The sequence below is a fragment of the Mobula hypostoma genome, chromosome 17, assembly GCF_963921235.1.
Source record: "Mobula hypostoma chromosome 17, sMobHyp1.1, whole genome shotgun sequence".
Taxonomy (NCBI): Eukaryota; Metazoa; Chordata; class Chondrichthyes; order Myliobatiformes; family Myliobatidae; genus Mobula; species Mobula hypostoma.
Window position 1 is genome coordinate 18,850,170 of NC_086113.1, and position 19,361 is coordinate 18,869,530.

Consider the following 19,361-nt stretch of genomic DNA (forward strand, 5'->3'; position numbering starts at 1 on the left):
ATTATAGAAGGAAAAAATGATATAGGCATTAAGTAATATGTAGAGGTGATATACAGGCCTCTAACAGTAACAACAGGGTGGGACGGAGAATAAAGGAAGAAATAGTTAGAGTATAACCGAAAGAACATGATATGCAAACGCAATTCTAAACTACATATAGACTACCAGAGTCAGATGGGAAAAGGTAGCCTAAATGAGGAATTCATAACATTTTCAGGATCATCTCTTAGCATGTCTGGAACCCATCAGAAAATAGACTGCACTAAGTCTGGTAGTGTGCAAACATAGAATAAATTAATATCAATTAATATGAAGGTGTCCTTTAGTAGCATCCATTGAATTCGTGATTGAGTTTTTCATTTGAGAGAGTGAAGAATAGGTCTAGGATTGGTATTTTAAAGTTAAGTAAGGGTAACGATGAGACATGAAAGCAGAACAAGTAAAATGAACTGGCAAATTAGGATGAGGGGCTGATCAATCAATTTACAGCAATAGGCATCTCAGGGGATCTTGCAGAACGTACATAATAGATGCATTCCAAAAAGAAAGCAAAATTCAAAAGGAAAGACAGATCATCTGTACTAACTAAAGAAGTAAAAGTATTCTTTAACCTAAAGAGAGGTCACAGGATTAAAAGACTAATAAGAGAGAAAAGTGAGACAAGGTGTCAGATGAATGAAACTGGAATTTTTGCATCATCCTTCACACTAACAATATCCCCAAAATAGCTGTGAATCAGAAATTGGGGGGTGGGGGAGGTGAACAGAATGTTGTCTGTTGCAAGTTAAATTGAATATAAAAGTAGGAAGGTAATGTTTTATTTATATGGGAGGATGAGGAGAACTCATCTGCCGCACAACGTATTTAAGGAAAGATGCTGGTGCAATGGAAACAGTTTGGAAAAGATTCATTAGACTGGAATCAGCAGATGGCTTCTGAGGTAATGTGGGAGAAGCTGGATTAGTATCCATTGGAGTTCTGAAGAATGCAGAAATTTAATAGAAGCATAAGACCCTAAGGCAGAGGTCCCCAACCTGGGGTACACTAACCCCTCGGTTAATGGTAACTCTCCATGGCATTAAAAAAGGTTGGGAACCCCTGCTCTAAGGGGTCTTGACAAAATGGACTTAATAATGATGTAGAGCCAGGGCTCATTGTTTAAAAATAAAGTGCTGTCCATATAAGACAGGGATGATATGATTTTTCTTTTTCTCTCTTCAGGCATCCTGAATCTTCAAAATTCTTCCTCAATGCGTGGGAGAAGCAGATAAAGTATTTTAAAATCAAAATAAATTTTATTCATATTAATATATATAGAATTAACAGTTGTAAATCCTTTCTATTACTAGACGATACTGAAAGTGAGTTGTCATCTTACTTTTTTTAAAAACCCATAGCACCCTTGCCAGTCATCTGCCTCCTGAGCTGATACACAAATACAGTCTGAAACGGCTTCCGTACACGAATCAACTCGTACCTGACCGGTAGGGTAAGAACACTAAACTATGGTCCTTCCCCGCTGAGCCCTTATATTGGCTGTGACTATTTTCAGTGCGCTTCTCAGCATGTACTCTTGCAGCCTGGAACGCCCCTGCGGACATCTCACTGTGCTGAAAGACCAACAAGTTTCGGACAGAACAGAGCTTCTTTCACCGAATTGATGATCTTCCAGCAGCAGTTGATGCCCGTCTCTGTGTGACCCTGGGAACGGCCCGTAGATCAGCGAATTCTCTGTTATTTTGTAGTTCGGGATGAACAGTGACAAGGACACTTGCATCTATCTCCGTAACCTCTTTTGCAAACCCACAGCTCCCAAATAGACAAGCAACCGTCTCGTCGCCTGAGGGCAGAGTGCGTCGAAAGTGATGTTTTCACCATCCAGTAAGGATGCGACTGGCAGGACCCTTCAAGCGAAATATTGGTGCTAGTTAGCAGGTTTGGCGCTGAGGCATTCTACCAAATGGACAATCTACCCGGGCAACCCGCCCAACAAGGAAGAGCTAGATGGATTCACGACACTCAGGCTGAACCATTACCGCGGGTTGAGGAGAATACTCAATCAGAGCAATCAGACCGACTGAAATCTTATTATCCAGTGGATCAGGCTCAAGGGGCCGAGTAGCCTCTTTCCTGCTTCTAATTCGAATACCTCGCCGAATTCAGACGGTACAATGTTCTGCACGAAGTGAACGGGACGGCAGAAAACTAATGCCTCACAAAGATTACTCTTAAACCTCTCCTTCTGAAAGCCTGCACACAAGCATCCCTCGGGAAGGGTGGTGTCAACGTACCGTCTGCATCCCGGACGGGGCAGCCGCAAGATTAGGCGCGCGCCCCTGGCGCCGACGTGCTGGCGTGTGCGCGCGGGGCTCGCTCCCGGAGCCGGGAGGCGTTGCCAGGACGAGCGGCTGCGACGCGGTCGGGGCCTGAGAGCGAGAGAAGGAAGCAGGCAGGGAGAGAGCGCACAGCGAGGGAGGGGCTCCCGCATCGCGTTTTCCTGCAACCGTCTCAGACCCGCGGCCTGTCGCTCGATATGAGGATGCCGAGGAGAGAGGGCTGCTCGGCGGCAGGAGCAGACGGCGAGGGCTGCACTCGCCTGCCCCCGGTCAGGAATCCTTTTGTACATGATATCCGCCTGTCGGCGCCGCAGAAGGCGAAGGTGAGGATAATCCGGACGCAGGGTACCCACCACCCCCACCCCGCTTCTCCCCCACCTCATGCTTCTTCCTTCGCCACTCCCACCACCCTGGTATTTTCCCGTTGCTTTCCCCTCCCCAACCTCACTGGGGCTACAACAACACTTTCCTTCCCACGCCCCTTCCTTTAACCCACATACCCTCTGTAACTACCCGGGTGTACCCGCACTTTCTGCCTTACTACTTCCTCATCTTCCCCTCCCCCACCCGTTCCTTCCTTCCTTCCTCCCTCCCTCCTTCCCCCGGTCCCCAGCCTTCTCCTCTCCCCCCGTCCCCACCCGTTTCTAGCCTTCGCCCACCCTCCCCCTACCCGTTCCTTCCTCTCCACCCTCCCTCCCACCCCCTACCCGTTCCTTCCCCTGGACCCCCTCCCCCCTACCCCTACCTTCCCCCCTACCCGTTCCTTCCTCTCCACCCTCCCCCCACCCGTTCCTTCCCCTCCACCCTCCCTCCCACCCCTACCCGTCCCTTCCCCCCACCCCTACCCGTCCCTTCCCCCCACCCCTACCCGTCCCTTCCCCCTACCCCTACCCGTCCCTTCCCCCTACCCCTACCCGTCCCTTCCCCCCTACCTCTACCCGTCCCTTCCCCCCTACCCCTACCCGTCCCTTCCCCCCCTACCCCTACCCGTCCCTTCCCCCCCTACCCCTACCCGTCCCTTCCCCCCTACCCCTACCCGTCCCTCCCCCCCACCCCTACCTCCCCCCCTCCCCTACCTCCCTACCTCCCCCCCACCCCTACCTCCCTACGTCCCCCCCACCCCTACCTCCCTACGTCCCCCCCACCCCTACCTCCCTACGTCCCCCCCACCCCTACCTCCCCCCCACACCCTACCTCCCCCCCACACCCTACCTCCCCCCCTCACCCTACCTCCCCCCCTCACCCTACCTCCCCCCCTCACCCTACCCCTACCCGTTCCTCCCCCCCACCCATTCCTCCCCCTGGACCCTCCCTCCCTCCCCCTACCCGCCCCTTCCCCCCCAGCCCCCTACCCGCCCCTTCCCCACCCACCCCCTACCCGCCCCTTCCCCACCCACCCCCTACCCGCCCCTTCCCCTGCACCCTCCCACCCACCCCCTACCCGCCCCTTCCCCTGCACCCTCCCACCCACCCACCCCCCCCCTACCCGCCCCTTCCCCCGCACCCTCCCACCCACCCCCCTACCCGCCCCTTCCCCCGCACCCTCCCACCCACCCCCCTACCCGCCCCTTCCCCCGCACCCTCCCACCCACCCCCCTACCCGCCCCTTCCCCCACCCCCCTACCCGCCCCTTCCCCCACCCCCCTACCCGCCCCTTCCCCCACCCCCCTACCCGCCCCTTCCCCCACCCCCCCTACCCGCCCCTTCCCCCACCCCCCTTCTCCTGCCCCCGCCCCCCACCCCCCTCTCCTGCCCCCTCCCACCCCCCTCTCCTGCCCCCTCCCACCCCCTTCTCCTGCCCCTTCCCACCCCCTCACCCGCTCCTTCTCCTTCCCCCTCCCACCCCCTCACGCGCTCCTTCTCCTGCCCGTTCCTTCCTCTCTCACCCCCCCCGTCTCTCCCGCTCTCCCACTCCCCACCTGTATCTTCCACTCCACCCTCCCATTCCCCACCCGTTCCTTCCTCTCCACCCCCATCCTACCCTAACCCCCGTGCTTTGCTTCCCCTTCCTGAACTACTGCGATGTATCTTCTGGTCTTTCTTTCCAGCCACCCCTTCCTCGCCCCCTACCGATCTTGCGGGCAATTTAGGCCCCGATTAGCACCGACTCAGAAATAGTCCCCGACTGGAAGTCCGGTAGAAATTCACCTCCTTAGCTGATGCTCGGGTCTAGATACAAGCTGTTGATATTTATTCAGTTTCTTTGATTGGATCTTCATGTTTCTGGCGTCGTCTTAATTCCTGTTTCATTGCGTCTACGCGAACCTTGGGTGATAACAAAACGGGATTAGCAGCGCTATTATTATGTAAATACTGCAGATTTGTATTTGCGTTTCTTGTGTTGCTTCGAGGTTATTACTCGTTTCCTGAAGGAAGCTATTAGCAGGGAATGCTGCACCTCTTGGGAAAACAGTGCTTAGTTTCCTCTCCTATAATACAATTTCACAGCGACGCCATTTGCCAATATACTGCATTGAGTTTGAAAACGCCACATTTTAAAATTGTTCCCTATTGGTATTTTATTGTGCATTGAACACCAATACCGGACTTTGCAATAAGAGAGCAAAATATGTGCTTTTTGAGGTAGATAGGTACTCAACTAAATCGTTTGTAATACAGTATTGTACTCGCGGAATAAAAGCAATAGGATACCTGTAGATTGAGTTTCCTAGCTGCACTTATTAGTTTATGTTCCAGAAAGCTGACCTGGTAAAGGACAACATCATTAATCAAGCAATCAGTTAAGGTGTTTGTGTATAATCAATAGCTGTAAATTTTGATATTCTCAATGAATGCCACTCAATGCCATTTGTATGCCTATTAATGTGTTTGTTACGCAAACACAAGGAAATCTACAGATGCTGGAAATTCAAGCCACACACATCAAAAGTTGCTGGTGAACGCAGCAGGCCAGGCAGCATCTCTAGGAAGAGGTACAGTCGACGTTTCGGGCTGAAGGGTCTTGGCCCGAAATGTCGACTGTACCTCTTCCTAGAGATGCTGCCTGGCCTGCTGCATTCACCAGCAACTTTGATGAATGTGTTTGTTACTCTGGATTTCCAGCACCTGCAGAGTCGTCTTGTGTTTAAAATTCTATTAAGTATGTGGTGGTTTTATAAGCTACAGGGAGTTGAATCTGGTGCTTCAGGATGTAGCATGAAGTCAAAGTATTGCAAATAATGGAAATATGAAATTAAAAGAAAACAAAATCCTGGCAATACTGTAGTCAGACAACACTGTGGAGAGAAACTTTTAACATTCCAAGTTGATGGTTTTCCAGTATTTTCCGTTACAGCAGATCTTGGCATTTGACGATTCTTAAACTATCCCCCAAGGTATCCCAAGGACTTTGCTATAAGTCTGAGGTGGCCAATGAGGCCTATGCAAGAAATACAGATTTTGCCGCAGGTGGGACAGTAGGTGTTCAACCTTTGGTCCAGTCAGAGAGGTTGCAAGTGATTTCTCACTTGCTTTTGTGTCAGTTTGTGATTTTAGGTTGTGAGAATGTTACATAACTTTTGGGGATGCCCTCGAAGGATTTTTTTTTGTCAGGAATTGTTTGCATGCCAAACTGTGAACGTGTTTTAAGAATCTATTCCCGTGATGTGGCCCAGAGTAACACAGACAAAATGCTGGAGGAACTCAGCAGGTCAGTCCTGATAAAGGACCTCAGCCTTACACATCGACTGTTTATTCCTTTCCATAAATGTGGCCTGACCTGCTTGAGTTTCTCCAGCATCACTAATGCTTGTATTGTGTATAAATAATGCAATATAATGGAGGGAAACGAAGAGCTCACTTAATGTGTGCCTGAAATGTTCTGCTTTGTAACCAAGTTAATGGTAACGTAGTTTCCTTTGCATAACCTGTTGGTATACTTTGATCTCAGTAATAAAGGTTTCTAAAAATGAAACCTGCTACACATGTTCATTGTTTCGTACATCTATTGCCTAAAAGCAAGTATGTATGTGTCAGGAAGCTTTCTCAACCCAAAATATAATTTATTGTAAAATGCTGTACATCATAGCTGGTCAAGGACCACAAGGTAATTTTGTACAGAGCCAGCACTTTCCACAGAACTGTAATATATTGCTTTCAGTCATGCTTCTGGTGTTTTGAGAGGAATACAATTTATTGGAAAAGTGGAGAAATCCTCTTGATACAGAGAAACAATAAATTTTCATCAATGTAAGGGATGCAAGAACTAAATTGAACTGGTGGCTCCATGCAAAGCAAAGTTAACTTTATGCTATCTCAACAAATGTAATTTATTTCTCCCATGAAGGGTGACAGATGCTGCATAGGCCTCCTATTTTTTTTTGCTGGTATGTTTGTCAATCATTGGTGAACTCAGGACTTGTTTTTTTGCTGCCAGAGGAAACTACTTTTTCATGTATGTAATCTATTTGAAAATTGGACTTGAATAATGCATTAAGTCTGTCAATAATGTATCCTTGTGCACAGTGGTTTATTCAAAGGCATTTAAAATTTGTCACTGTAGTACTTCTCATTTTTTCCCAATCTCATTCTGAGAATATGAAACAATGTCCAAGTTCACTGTTATCAATGAATTGTCCCATTCACTCCTCACTGCAAGGAGAAATGCCTGATTCCCAACAAGTTGGTATTTCCATTTAGAAGTATTAGTAACTCCTACTAATTTGCCTCAATGTCTTGTTTTATTCTGGAAGGCATCTTGAGCAAGCTCTCTAATACTCCGATAAGCTCTCTGCTTGGAATACTCTCAAGTTATGGTCACCAGAGAACTGGGAATACACTAAATGCAATGAATTGCAAGAGTTATGAGTTATGAAGAAATACTGGAAGAAACTGGGCTTTTCAACTTTGAAGGGTTTTTGAAAGTTGGTAAAATTAGTGCATGAATTGTGTGTGGGAAGTGGAGAAGAAATTGAGTGCATTAAAGAATTAAAGTTTTATGTTAATGCAAGAATAATTTATATTTATAGTTCTTTAGGTGGGTGTCATGGGGATGAGCTTCTGGATAAAATACTGAAAATCCTGTAGAGGAAATATTAGCTGTAGAGGGATTTACAACCTCTAGGAGTAGATGCATTGTAACAGTAGATTAGGGTTGTTCAAAGGTAATTTATTATCAAAGAATAAATTTGGATACAATAGGGTCTTTTAAGAGACTCTTAGGTACATGAAGCTTAAAAAAATAGAGGGCTATGCGGTAGGGAAATTCTAGTCAGTTTCTAGAGTAGGTTACGTGGTTGGCACAAAAGGCCTGTGATATGCTCTAAATTTTCTACGTTTCTATGTATAAATTATACAACCTTGATATTTGTTTGCTTACAGGCAGTCACAAAGCAAGGAACCCGAAAGAACCCAAGTAAAAAAAAGTAAGGTCCCTCCCCCACCCCATGCCCACAGAGAAAGGGCAAAAAACACAGAACAAATCATGCAAGCAATAGAAGCCAGCAACAGTAACAGCATTCTGAACCAAATTGAGTCCTTGAATCCAAATCCCAGGAGTAGGCCCAAAGCCTCTATTCAGTTAACCATATTAGCAGGGCTAGTGGCCGTAATGTTTGCAGACACAGAGCACAGCAGCTGGGAGCAGCCTCACAGCTTTAGCGTCGTGACGAGAGGAGCCCCCAGACTTCCTGGGCCGGCGATTAAATTGTCCAAACCTTGCTCTCGGACCTGCTGCAGCAAATTGCTCCGGTTCTGCATTTTGCTGCCAGAGAAGGCATTGTGCACCCCTTCAAATCGGCTCGACACCCAAAGCGGTCCAGCCTTGGTTATGATTTGCATTAGTTTTCTAAAATACTGTATTCTACTGATCTTTCAATGGGTGAACATTTAGGGTACGTCCACACTACGCTGGATAATTTTGAAAACGCCGATTTCGAGTAAAAACGACAGGCGTACACACTAAGTGTTTTTCAAAATATCTCTGCCCACACTAACATGGATATTTGGGCGATTCTTCTCTACTGGGCACGCGCAGGACACACAGAAACAAAGCGAAAAGGAAACGGTATACTTAGTGCGCGTTTGTCCAGTTACAGAGTAGAAAAACTTAAAAGAAATTGCTCTTGGCTCTCGCGCAGGAGGACTTAAAACTAAAAAAAAAACAAATACTGGAGTGTATGGAGGCAACCAACAGGGAGTTCACGGACAGTATGACCCGGCTGATGACAAACATTGAAAAACTGACTAACTGTTGCATTAATAAAGCGCCTTGTTAAATGTATAAAACATATCTGCATCAGCTTATCTTGTATTTCCATACAATGTTACATTAGGCTGTTACACATCTATTGTCAGAGAAGTACTTGCATAAATAGGTAAACCACCTTCATACAAACAAGGACAGAAAACAGGGCAAAGTGAGTATACTTAGTTATTCAGTAAGCTATGGGTCAAAGTATTTGGTGAGTACATTTCTAACTCTTCTGGCTTCGGTCTCGTTGCCGTCTGTTCTGAAATTGTTAGGTTCTGCAAAGTGCAGAATTAAATATCGCCGGTGATGATTGTACGCTTTAGTATCAATTGTTTGGCGACAATAAAGTAGTAATAATAATAATAATAAGGAGGAAACAATGAAATGCCGTGCTGCTGCCATCTGTTTCAGCACGTCATGACAGTGGTTTTGAAAAGCTCCGGTTACCCTGTACACACTGCAGCGGATATTAGGCATTTTCAAATTTATTCACTGTGGAGACCGTTCCTGAAAATCTCCGTTTTTGGGGGCTGAAAACGCCGTTTCAGTGTGGATGGAAGGTCAAAATGAAGAGAAAAAGCTTTGTTTTCAAAATTATCTGGCGTAGTGTGGACATAGCCTTAGGGAACAGTGACCACAAATCCTTATCTTTCAGGGTAGCTATAGATGAGGGCTTTATCTCGATAGTCCTTGTAGGAGAGTTTTAAATTGAAGTAATTATGAGGGCATTAGGCAGGAACTAAGAAGTGTTAATTGGGAACACCTTTTCTCTGGCAAGTCCACGTCAGACATGTGGAAGTTGTTTAAAGATCAATTGCACAGAGTACAGGAAAACTATGTTCCTGTTAGAAGGAAGGACGTGGGTGGCAAGATAAGAGAACTTTGGATGTCCAGAGAGGTGATGAACTTAGTCAAGAAGAAAAAGGACAAGTATGTAAACTTCAGAAGTTAAGATCAAACCAAGCACATGAGGAGTAAAAAGAAGCCAGAAAAAAAACTAAAGAAGGGAATTCGGAAACACATCAAAGTTGCTGGTGAACGCAGCAGGCCAGACCCTTAAGGGTCTCAGCCTGAAACGTCGACTGTACCTCTTCCTAGAGATGCTGCCTGGCCTGCTGCATTCACTAGCAACTTTGATGTGTGTTGCTTGAATTTCCAGTATCTGCTGAATTCCTCTTGTTTGGGAATTCGGAAAGCCAGGAGGGGCCATGAAAAGTCCTTGGCAAGTAGGATTAAGGTGAATTCCAAGTCATTCTATACCTACATCAAGAGCAAGAGGATATCTAGGGAGAGGGTGGGACCACTTAAGGGTAAAGGAGTGAATATTTGGTTGGATATGGAGAACGTGAGTGAGGTACTTCGAGTATTTTGATTCAGTATTTACCAAGGAAAAGGTGTGGAATACCAGGAGATCGTTGCTGAGTGTATCAATATGTTAGGACATTTAGAGGTCAAGGAGGAGGAAGTGTTAGGCCTCCTAATGAGTATTAAAGTGCATAAGTCCCCAGGGCCTGTTGGGATTTACCCCAGGTTAACGAAGGAGGCAAGATATGTGACTGCTGGGCTCTTGACCGGTATCTTCATGTCCTGTAGCCACAGGTGAGGTCCCGCAGGACTGGCAAGTGGCTAATGTACCTCAGTTTAAGAAAAGGAACAAGGGAAAATCCTGTGAACTATAGACCAGTGAATCTCACGTCAGTTACTGAGAAATTGCTTGAGAAAATTGTTAGGGATGGGACATATGAGCATTTGGAAACCCATGGCTTAATTAGAGAGAGCCAGCATGGCTTTGTGCATGGCAGGCCATGCCTTAGCCAACTTGATGGAGTTTTTTGCCAAGGCAACGAGAAAGATTGATGAGGGTAGGGCAGTGGATGTTGTCTACATGGATTTTATTAAAGGGTTTGACAAAGTCCCTCATGGGAAGCTAATCCCGAAGGTTAAGATGCACAGAATCCTCAGTGAATTGGCTGTTTAGATTCAGAACTGGCTGGCACATAGCAGACAGCGGGTAGTGATTGAAGGGACTTATTCAAGCTGGTGGTCTGTAATTCGTGAAGTTCTGCAGTGATCTGTACTGGGGCCCCTGCTGTTTGTAATGTATATAAATGACCTGGATGAAAATGTAGGTGTGTGGGTTAGTAGATTTGCAGATGATACCAAGATTAGTGGAGTTGTGGATAGTGCAGAAGATTGGGAAAGAATACAGTACGATGTTGATCAGTTGCAGATATGGGAGAGAAATGGCAGATGAAGTTTAACCCAGATGAATATGAGGTGTTGCACCTTGGTGGGGTAATTGCAAGGAGACAGTACACGGTTAAGGGCAAGATCCTTAACAATGTTGCTGAGCAGGAAGATCTTGGGATTCAAATTCACAGCTCCTTGAAAGTGGCTACACAGGTAGATAAGATGCTTAAGAAGGCTTATGGAATGCTTGCTTTTATTCGTCGAGGCATTGAGTTCAAAAGTCGAGAGGTTATGCTGCAACTTTATAAAACTCTGGTTAGGCCACATCTGGAATCGTGCATACATTTCAGGTCGCCCCACTCTAGGAAGGATGCTGAAGCTTTGAAGAGGGTGTAGGAGAGGTTTACCAAGATGCTGCTTGGTTTCAAGGGCATGTGCTATCACAAGAGGCTAGATAAACTAAAATTGCTTTCTTTGGAGTGCCAGAGGCTAAGGGGAAAATTGATAGATGTTTACAAGATTGAGTAGGCAGAGTATCTGTTTCCCAGGGTTGAAATGTCTAATACCAGAGAGCATGCATTGAAGGTGAGCAGGGCAAACGTTAGTTAGCTAGTGCAGTGCAAGTTGAAGAATGGTAATTGGGTACTTGGCCAGTTGCTCTGCCTCTGAGCTCGCAGGGTGTCCCAAGAATGTTGTGCAGTCTAAAGTAAGGCACTGGAAGCATTTTTTAAACTGGCCCCTGAGTCGTATGCTAGCCATAGCTGGCATATCTCCATACAGTTAATTGAAATCACTGACCATTAAAAGGCTAAGTGGGTTTTCTTTTAACTTTTTAAACTAAGGTTAAATTAATATTAATTGGGTCAGGGGATTATTCTAATGTTTTAATTTTCATGCATTTGGTTTTGTTTTTAACTTGAATACATTAGATTGTATTAATTTCCCAAGCAGTAGAAAACAATGCAAAGGACATGAGGAGGATGAGCTGTCAGGGAGACCATCAAACAAGTCCATTGGCTGGTCCATACTTGCTTCAATCTTGGGCCTGGTTTTGCCTTGTGAACCATATATTTTTGTAGAATGGCAGCTGTGGCTAGGCTTCAGTCATGGGAGCTGTGCATCCTAGAACAAAGTGTGACTGTGGTGGCCAGAAGATGCGGAGCTGGTTCAGCATGATCTCACCCATTGTGTCTGATGTGGATATCTGAGGTCAGGCTGATGGTAAGGGCGTCTGTTTGTGTGAGGCTGGCTATAAATGGCATTGCTGTGCTATTTCATTTTGGACTGCACACTCCACGATTAACTCCAGAGCAAATTATTGCCATGCAGATGTATGTGGAGTTTTTCCACAATTACTAATTCAGATGCAAGTAGCAGGTATATTGGTAGAAATTCAAGGATTAGTTCTTAAGTCCTGGGCATTATGTTTTAGAAATTATTTTGCTTTAAATTTGCAGAAAATAGCACTTGGATTAATTGACCTAAAATGAATCAATTTTGATTACTTTTAGATAAATTAATCCCATCACGTAATTGATGTTATTTGATAGCATAAGACACAAGAGCAGAATTAGGCCATTCAGCCCGTTGAATCTGTTCCAGCATTCTATCATGGCTAATTTATTATTCCTCTCATCGCATTCTCCTGCCTTCTCCCAGTAACCTTTGACACCCTGACTAATCAAGAACCTATCAACATCCACTTTAAATATATTCAGTGACTTGGCCTCCACAAATGATGAAGAATTCCACAGATTCACTATCCTTTGGATGAAGAAATTCCTCTCCTTTTCTGTTCTAAGTGGAAGCCTCTCTTTTCTGAAGCAGTGCCCTCTGGTCCTAGACTCACCCATTATAGAAAACATCCTCCTTATATGCACTGTATCCAGACCTTCCAATATTTGATAGGCCTCAATGAGATACTCCCACCGCCCCCCCCCCCCCATTCTTCTAAACTTGATTCAGTACAGGCCTTGAATCATCAAACGCTCTTCACATGCTAACTCTTTCACTCCTGGAATCATTTTCGTGAACCTCTTCTGGACCCTTTTCAATGCTAATAAATCTTTTCTTAGATAATGGGCTCAGAACTGCTCTCGATACTCCAAGTGTAGTCTGACCAATGCCTTGTAAAGCCTCTCAGCATTACATCCTTGCAGTTATATTCTAGTCCTCTTGAAATGAATGCTAACATTGCATTTGTCTTTCTTACCATGGACTCCCTTTAGAAAATGCTGCACAAGATTTCTCAAGTCCCTTTGCACCTCTAATTTTCCCCCAATTTAAAAAAGTCTATCACGTTATAGGAGTGCCAGGTCTCCCCACTTCCCTTTCCTTAACTGCAGAAGTGTCGTAATAAGTTGGCACCCACCAGTCCAACGAGAAGATTGTAGCAAAAGCTTTAGAGAACAGGGTGATGTTCCTCTGGATCAGCAGTACTCTTAACACAAGAGGAAGGATGACACCAATGGTGAAGAGCACCGGTACTCTCCACAGTAAATTAATTGTGTTGACGTAAACACGAGGAATTCTGCCGATGCTGGAAATTCAAGCAACACACATCAAAGTTGCTGGTGAACGCAGCAGGCCAGGCAGCATCTCTAGGAAGAGGTACAGTCGACAATTCGGGCTGAGCCCCTTCGTCAGGACTAACTGAATGAAGAGCTAGTAAGAGATTTGAAAGGGGGAGGGGTAGATCCAAAATGATAGGAGAAGACAGGAGGGGGAGGGATGGAGCCAAGAGCTGGACAGGTGATTGGAAAAGGGATATGAGAGGATCATGGGACAGGAGGCCCAGGGAGAAGGAAAAGGGAGGGGGGGAACCCAGAGGATGGGCAAGGGGTATAGTCAGAGGGACAGAGAGAGAAAAAGGAGAGAGAAAGAGAGAGAAAGAATGTGTGTATAAAAATACATAATGGATGGGGTATGAGGAGGAGATGGGGCATTAGCGGAAGTTAGAGAAGTCAATGTTCATGCCATCAGGTTGGAGGCTACCCAGATGGAATACAAGGCATTGTTCCTCCAACCTGAGTGTGGCTTCATCTTGACAGTAGAGGAGGCCATGGATAGACATATCAGAATGGGAATGGGATGTGGAATTAAAACGTGTGGCCATTGGGAGATCCTGCTTTCTCTGGCGGACAGAGCGTAGGTGTTCAGCAAAACGATCTCCCAGTCTGCGTTGGGTCTCGCCAATATAGCAAAACGATCTCCCAGTCTGCACGTTGACACTGGCTTGGAAGCAGTCAACACTTGCCATGACCAGGGTGAGGATGGCTATCATTTCATGGACCTTTCCAGTTACACTGAGTTTGAGCTTCACTGAAATAATTTGATGTTTGAGTGAAACTTTGTTTATGAGGGGCACAGAAATTAGTATCTTATCAGTATCTTAACATCTAGTGTTGTGAAGTGCACACCACTGAAATCACTTTTGTAAGAAATATTTGCACATTGTGTAGTTTTGACCAGATTAATAATTATTGGATGATGGAAGTTCTAATGTTGCTAAGAAGTTCCATGATTGTTGCTGCTGTTCCTTTCTGCGCCTTGTGGCACACTGAGCAGCAACCTTGCTGTTTCTTTAACATCTGTAGGTTTTTTACGAGGCCAAGTTTCTAGCTCAATGCTCAACCCAGCATGGATATAAAGTGTGCAAGGAGCCAGCTGCATTTCAATCCGGGGCCACTCACCTCAAAGTCTGGGATGCGGATACCACTACTCCACAGGCAGGCTAAAAGGTTTCATTATTAGTTCGCGATTTATTTTACAGAGGAGGAAATATTCACAGTAAATATACATGTTATTGCGATCTTGTTATAGTTGTTTGCCAGAATAATTGGCTTTATTTGAATATACAGTAGCTGGTACTCTGCCGTGATGCAGATTTTGGACATGTAGTGAGTGGGTAAGTTTGTCGGGTAAGAGTGATATAACACATCCACTGCATCTTATAACACGAGTCTCTTAGTTAAAACATTTTCTATTTGTGCCTTAATTGGATAACAAGAACTAGTTGACACGTTTTCTTGAATATATGCTTTGACTAATATTTGCCCATCTACTGCACATTTTTCCCATTTGTCTGCATTAGGTTTGTATTGTATTCCTTGTCTGTTTTTAATGCATGTCTAAATATTTCCTAAGCATATTAGCCATATCTGGCACCGAGTTCTAGAATCAGCCACGTTCATTTAAAAACTTTCATCTCAAATCCCTTTCAAAATTCCTGCATATCACTTTAAACGTGTGCCTATTGTTAATTTTATATGCCTCTCAGGTCATCCCCGCCACCTCTGGTAAAGGCGGGTCACTGGTGCCTTAAAACCATTCACTTCGGGCAGATGGGACTCGTCAGCCATGGAAAACAGTTCACCAAGGATAAAGAAAACTCTGATCTCAAAGCTCCGCTGCTTTGTGGCTATACCCATTCAGTGGGAAAGCTGCGGGACTAAACCCAGAGGGTAAAATTCAGAGCTTGATTTCCTGAGGCAGTCCGACGTTGTTCACTGACAACTCCTGCAATGCTGCTGGTGCCAAGCTGCACTGGTCTTTGCCGTTCCTTTAGGTTCTTCAGATGCGTGGAGAGTGGGAGCTTGCTCTGCCCTGACATGCATATCTGGACAGCTAGGATGCACAATCTATGGTCGACCCTAACCAACAGGGGCCTCAGGTCACCCCACAATCCCCTGCATGCTGGGGGAAAACAAGCCCTGCCTTTCCAATCTTTCCTTATAACTAAATCCCCCAATCCAGGCAACGTCCTGAGGAATGTCTTCTGTACGCTGTCCAGCCCAGCCACATCCTTCCTGTAGTGTGTCAACCAGAATGGCACACATTGCTTCCAAGTATGGTCCTTTCAGTGTTTTGTGAAGTTGTGACATAATGTCCTGTTGAGACAAGTATGTCATATACTGCCTTATCTTCCTGTGTTGCAAGTTGCAGGGAATTAAGGATTGAGCATCTGTTCATGAACATTCATTAGTAAATGGTAGAGCACTGTCAATATCCTGCCCCAATGTAACACTTTACACTGTTGGGATTAAATTCTACAAACCCCATTTCCAGAAAAGTTGGGATGTTTTCCAAAATGCAATAAAAACAAAAATCTGTTGTATGTTAATTCACGTGAACCTTTATTTAACTGACAAAGGTACAAAGAAAAGATTTTCAATAGTTTTACTGACCAACTTAATTGTAATTTGTAAATATACACAAATTTAGAATTTGATGGCTGCAACATACTCAACAAAAGTTGGGACAGAGTTAAAATAAGATTGAAAAGTGCACAGAATATTCAAGTAACACCGGTTTGGAAGACTCCACATTAAGCAGGCTAATTGGTAGCAGGTGAGGTATCATGACTGGGTATAAAAGTAGCGTCCATCAAAGGCTCAGTCTTTGCAAGCAAGGATGGGTCGTGGCTCACCCCTTTGTGCCAAAATTCATGACAGCATTGTTAGTCAGTTCAAAAGGAACATTTCTCAATGCAAGATTGCAGAGAATTTAGGTCTTTCAACATCTACAGTACATAATATTGTGAAAAAATTCAGAGAATTCAGAGACATCTCAGTGCGTAAAGGGTAAGGTCGGAAACCACTGTTGAATGCGCGTGATCTTCAAGCCCTCAGGCTGCACTGCCTAAGAAACAGTCATGCTACTGTGACAATTATAGCCACCTGGGCTCTGGAGTACTTTGGAAAACCATTGTCACTCAACACAGTCCGTCACTGCATCCAGAAATGCAACTTGAAACTGTATTACGCAAGGAGGAAGCCGTACATCAACTCAATGCAGAAACGCCGGCGAGTTCTCTGGGTCCGAGCTCAACTCAGATGGACCGAAAGACTGTGGAACCGTGTGCTGTGGTCAGATGAGTCCACATTTCAGCTAGTGTTTGGAAAAAATGGGCGTCGAGTTCTCCGTGCCAAAGATGAAAACGACCATCCAGATTGTTATCAGCGAAAGGTGCATAAGCCAGCATCTGTGACAGTATGGGGGTGCATCAGTACCCACGGCATGGGTGAGTTGCATGTATGTGAAGGTACCATTGACTCTGAGGTGTAGATTAGGATTTTAGAGAGACATATGTTGCCATCACGGCGGTGTCTCTTCCTGGGACATCCATGCTTATTTCAGCAGGACAATGCCAGACCACATTCTGCACGGACTACAACAGCGTGGCTTTGTAGACACAGAGTGCGTGTGCTTGACTGGCCTGCTGCCAGTCCAGATCTATCTCCTATTGAAAATGTATGGCGCATCATGAAGAGGAGAATCAGACAACGGAGACCACGGACTGTTGAGCAGCTGAAGTCTTATATCAAGCAAGAATGGACAAAATTTCCAATTGCAATTCTACTATAATTAGTATCCTCAGTTCCAAAACGATTAAAAAGTGTTATTAAAAGGAAAGGTAATGTAACACAATGGTAAACATGCCTCTGTCCCAACTTTTGTTGAGTGTGTTGCAGCCATCAAATTCTAAAATTGGGTATGTTTACAAAATACAATTAAGTTGGTCAGTAAAACTATTGAAAATCTTTTCTTTGTACTTTTGTCAGTTAAATAAAGGTTCACGTGAATTAACATATCACAGATTTTTATTTTTTATTGCATTTTGGAAAATATCCCAACTTTTCTGGAAATGGGGTTTGCATATGCCACTGAAACACTCAACTTTCCACCTGATCTATATCCTGCTTAGCCTTGGACAATGTTCTTTGTTATCTACAACACCAACTTTTACGTTATCTGCAAACTCAGTAATCAAACACCTAAATTCGCATCCAAGTACAGGTTTACCAGTACCAAAGTAAATTTGTTACCAAAATATGTACATGCCACCATATACTAGCCTGTGATTCATTTTCCTGCGGGCATTCGCATTAGATAAAAAGAAACACAGTAGAATCAAGGAAAAATTACACACAAAATTGGACAAGCAACCAATGTGCAAAAGAAGGCAAACTGCGCAAATAAAGTAAGAAATACTATTGAGAACATGAATTGTAAAGTCCTTGAAAGTGAGTTGTGGAATCAGTCCGGTATTGAGGTAAGTGAAGTTATCTTTGCTGGTTCAGGACCCTGATAGATAGATAGATATACGTTATTAATCCCGAGGGAAATTTGGTTTCATTACAGCCGCACCAACCAAGAATAGAGCGTAAATATAGCAATACAAAAAACCCCAACAATCAAACACCAAAATACAAACTATGCCAGATGGAAAATAAGTCCAGGACCAGTCTATTGGCTCAGGGTGTCTGACCCTCCACGGGAGGAGCTGCACATTCGATGGCCACAGGCAGGAACGACCTCCCATGCCGCCAAGTGTTGTATCACGGTGGAATGTGGCCGAAGTCCAACAGTAAAAAAGTTCAATATCCAGTCTGCAAACACGTTCCTCGATTGTAATATACCCTGGATTGCACTATCTGTTGTTAGCCAGAACGGTAAGCACCTAACTCCTTTATGCTTACCGCTCTCAGTGCACTTCCGGTCAGCCAGAACGGTATTACCCACCGAACTCCTCTTTTCCATAAGTCTCTGTTGTCTCCACCCGGTCCTCTTTCCTCGGCTTTGTGATCCCCCTCTGTGTGTTTTCCTCCGGATTTCAGCAGGGGTGTCTACCGCTGTGTTCGCTAAGACGGCCGGTCTTTGCTGGTCCGTGGAATACACAATGCGACCTTGCTTCTGTCCTGCGTGTTGGGGTGTAACCATTTCCAGCGCTAAAGAAAACCCGAATTAAACTCTCTCTACCAGCATGTTAGAGAGGGTGCAGCTTCGACGTGTTACTGTGAGAAAAAAAACACAAAAAATAACGTAAATTAAAAAGTAAGAAGTAGAAAGTAAGAATAGATCGGAACGGCTGTACCAGGATGCATGCACGACCGGCGCATGCGCACTGATGGTTGAAGAGGTATAACTGTTCCTGAACCTGGTGGTGGTGGAACTAAGGCACCCAGCAGTGTACCACTGGTCACAATTTTCAATAACAAGGCATCATTTCTGCCTCCTGTCACTGTCAATTTTGGGTCTAATTAGGCAGTTTGCCTTGAATCCCACATTCGACCAGTCTACCATGCAGGACTTTATCAACTGAGTTTAATATGTTGGGCCCATTAAGAAAATAAGTTTTTGTACTGGTTTCATTTTTTTTGCTTTAAAACTTGGCGAATTTTTTTCATATTTGCATGTTGCATTGTTGTTGGATCAATTTTGAATTGCATTGCATAGTTATCAATTTGTAATAAAAGATCTTTAGGACTCATTTATGACGGGTACAATCATAAAGCCGAGGTTCTGATAGCATAGCTAAGTTTGGTTTGTTAACTTCAACGATTTTTCTTGGATAAGTTTTATTTTACCTGTTAGTTGGCTTCAGTGAAAATTTTATTTGCATACGCTTTATGCTTGGACAGCAGAGTCTTAATAACGACATTCTTTGCTTTTTTGACTTGATTTGTAGTTTTTATCCCTGGAGTACTTAGCAATTTTGTGAAAACTGAGCTGGTTTTAGATGCACCTACATTGAGTATACATGCTAGGTAAAGGTGGATCTGTGTACATATCTGCAGCTGGTAATGAATGGAGTATAATCTATATCTGGAGATGGGGACATGTGCACATTTTGCAGGCTGATA

The 19,361-nt window shown here is 44.7% G+C and overlaps 1 protein-coding gene across 1 annotated transcript in view; it reads left to right on the forward strand.

Moving 5' to 3' along the window:
- Positions 1 to 2,390: 2,390 nt before the first annotated feature.
- Positions 2,391 to 19,361, forward strand: part of LOC134357871 (lysophosphatidylcholine acyltransferase 1-like) — a 115,817-nt gene continuing 98,846 nt past the window's right edge. The window contains exon 1 of the mRNA XM_063069596.1: positions 2,391 to 2,659. Coding sequence (XP_062925666.1) covers positions 2,534 to 2,659 — 126 coding nt within the window. The 5' untranslated portion in view covers positions 2,391 to 2,533. The remainder of the gene's footprint in view (positions 2,660 to 19,361) is intronic.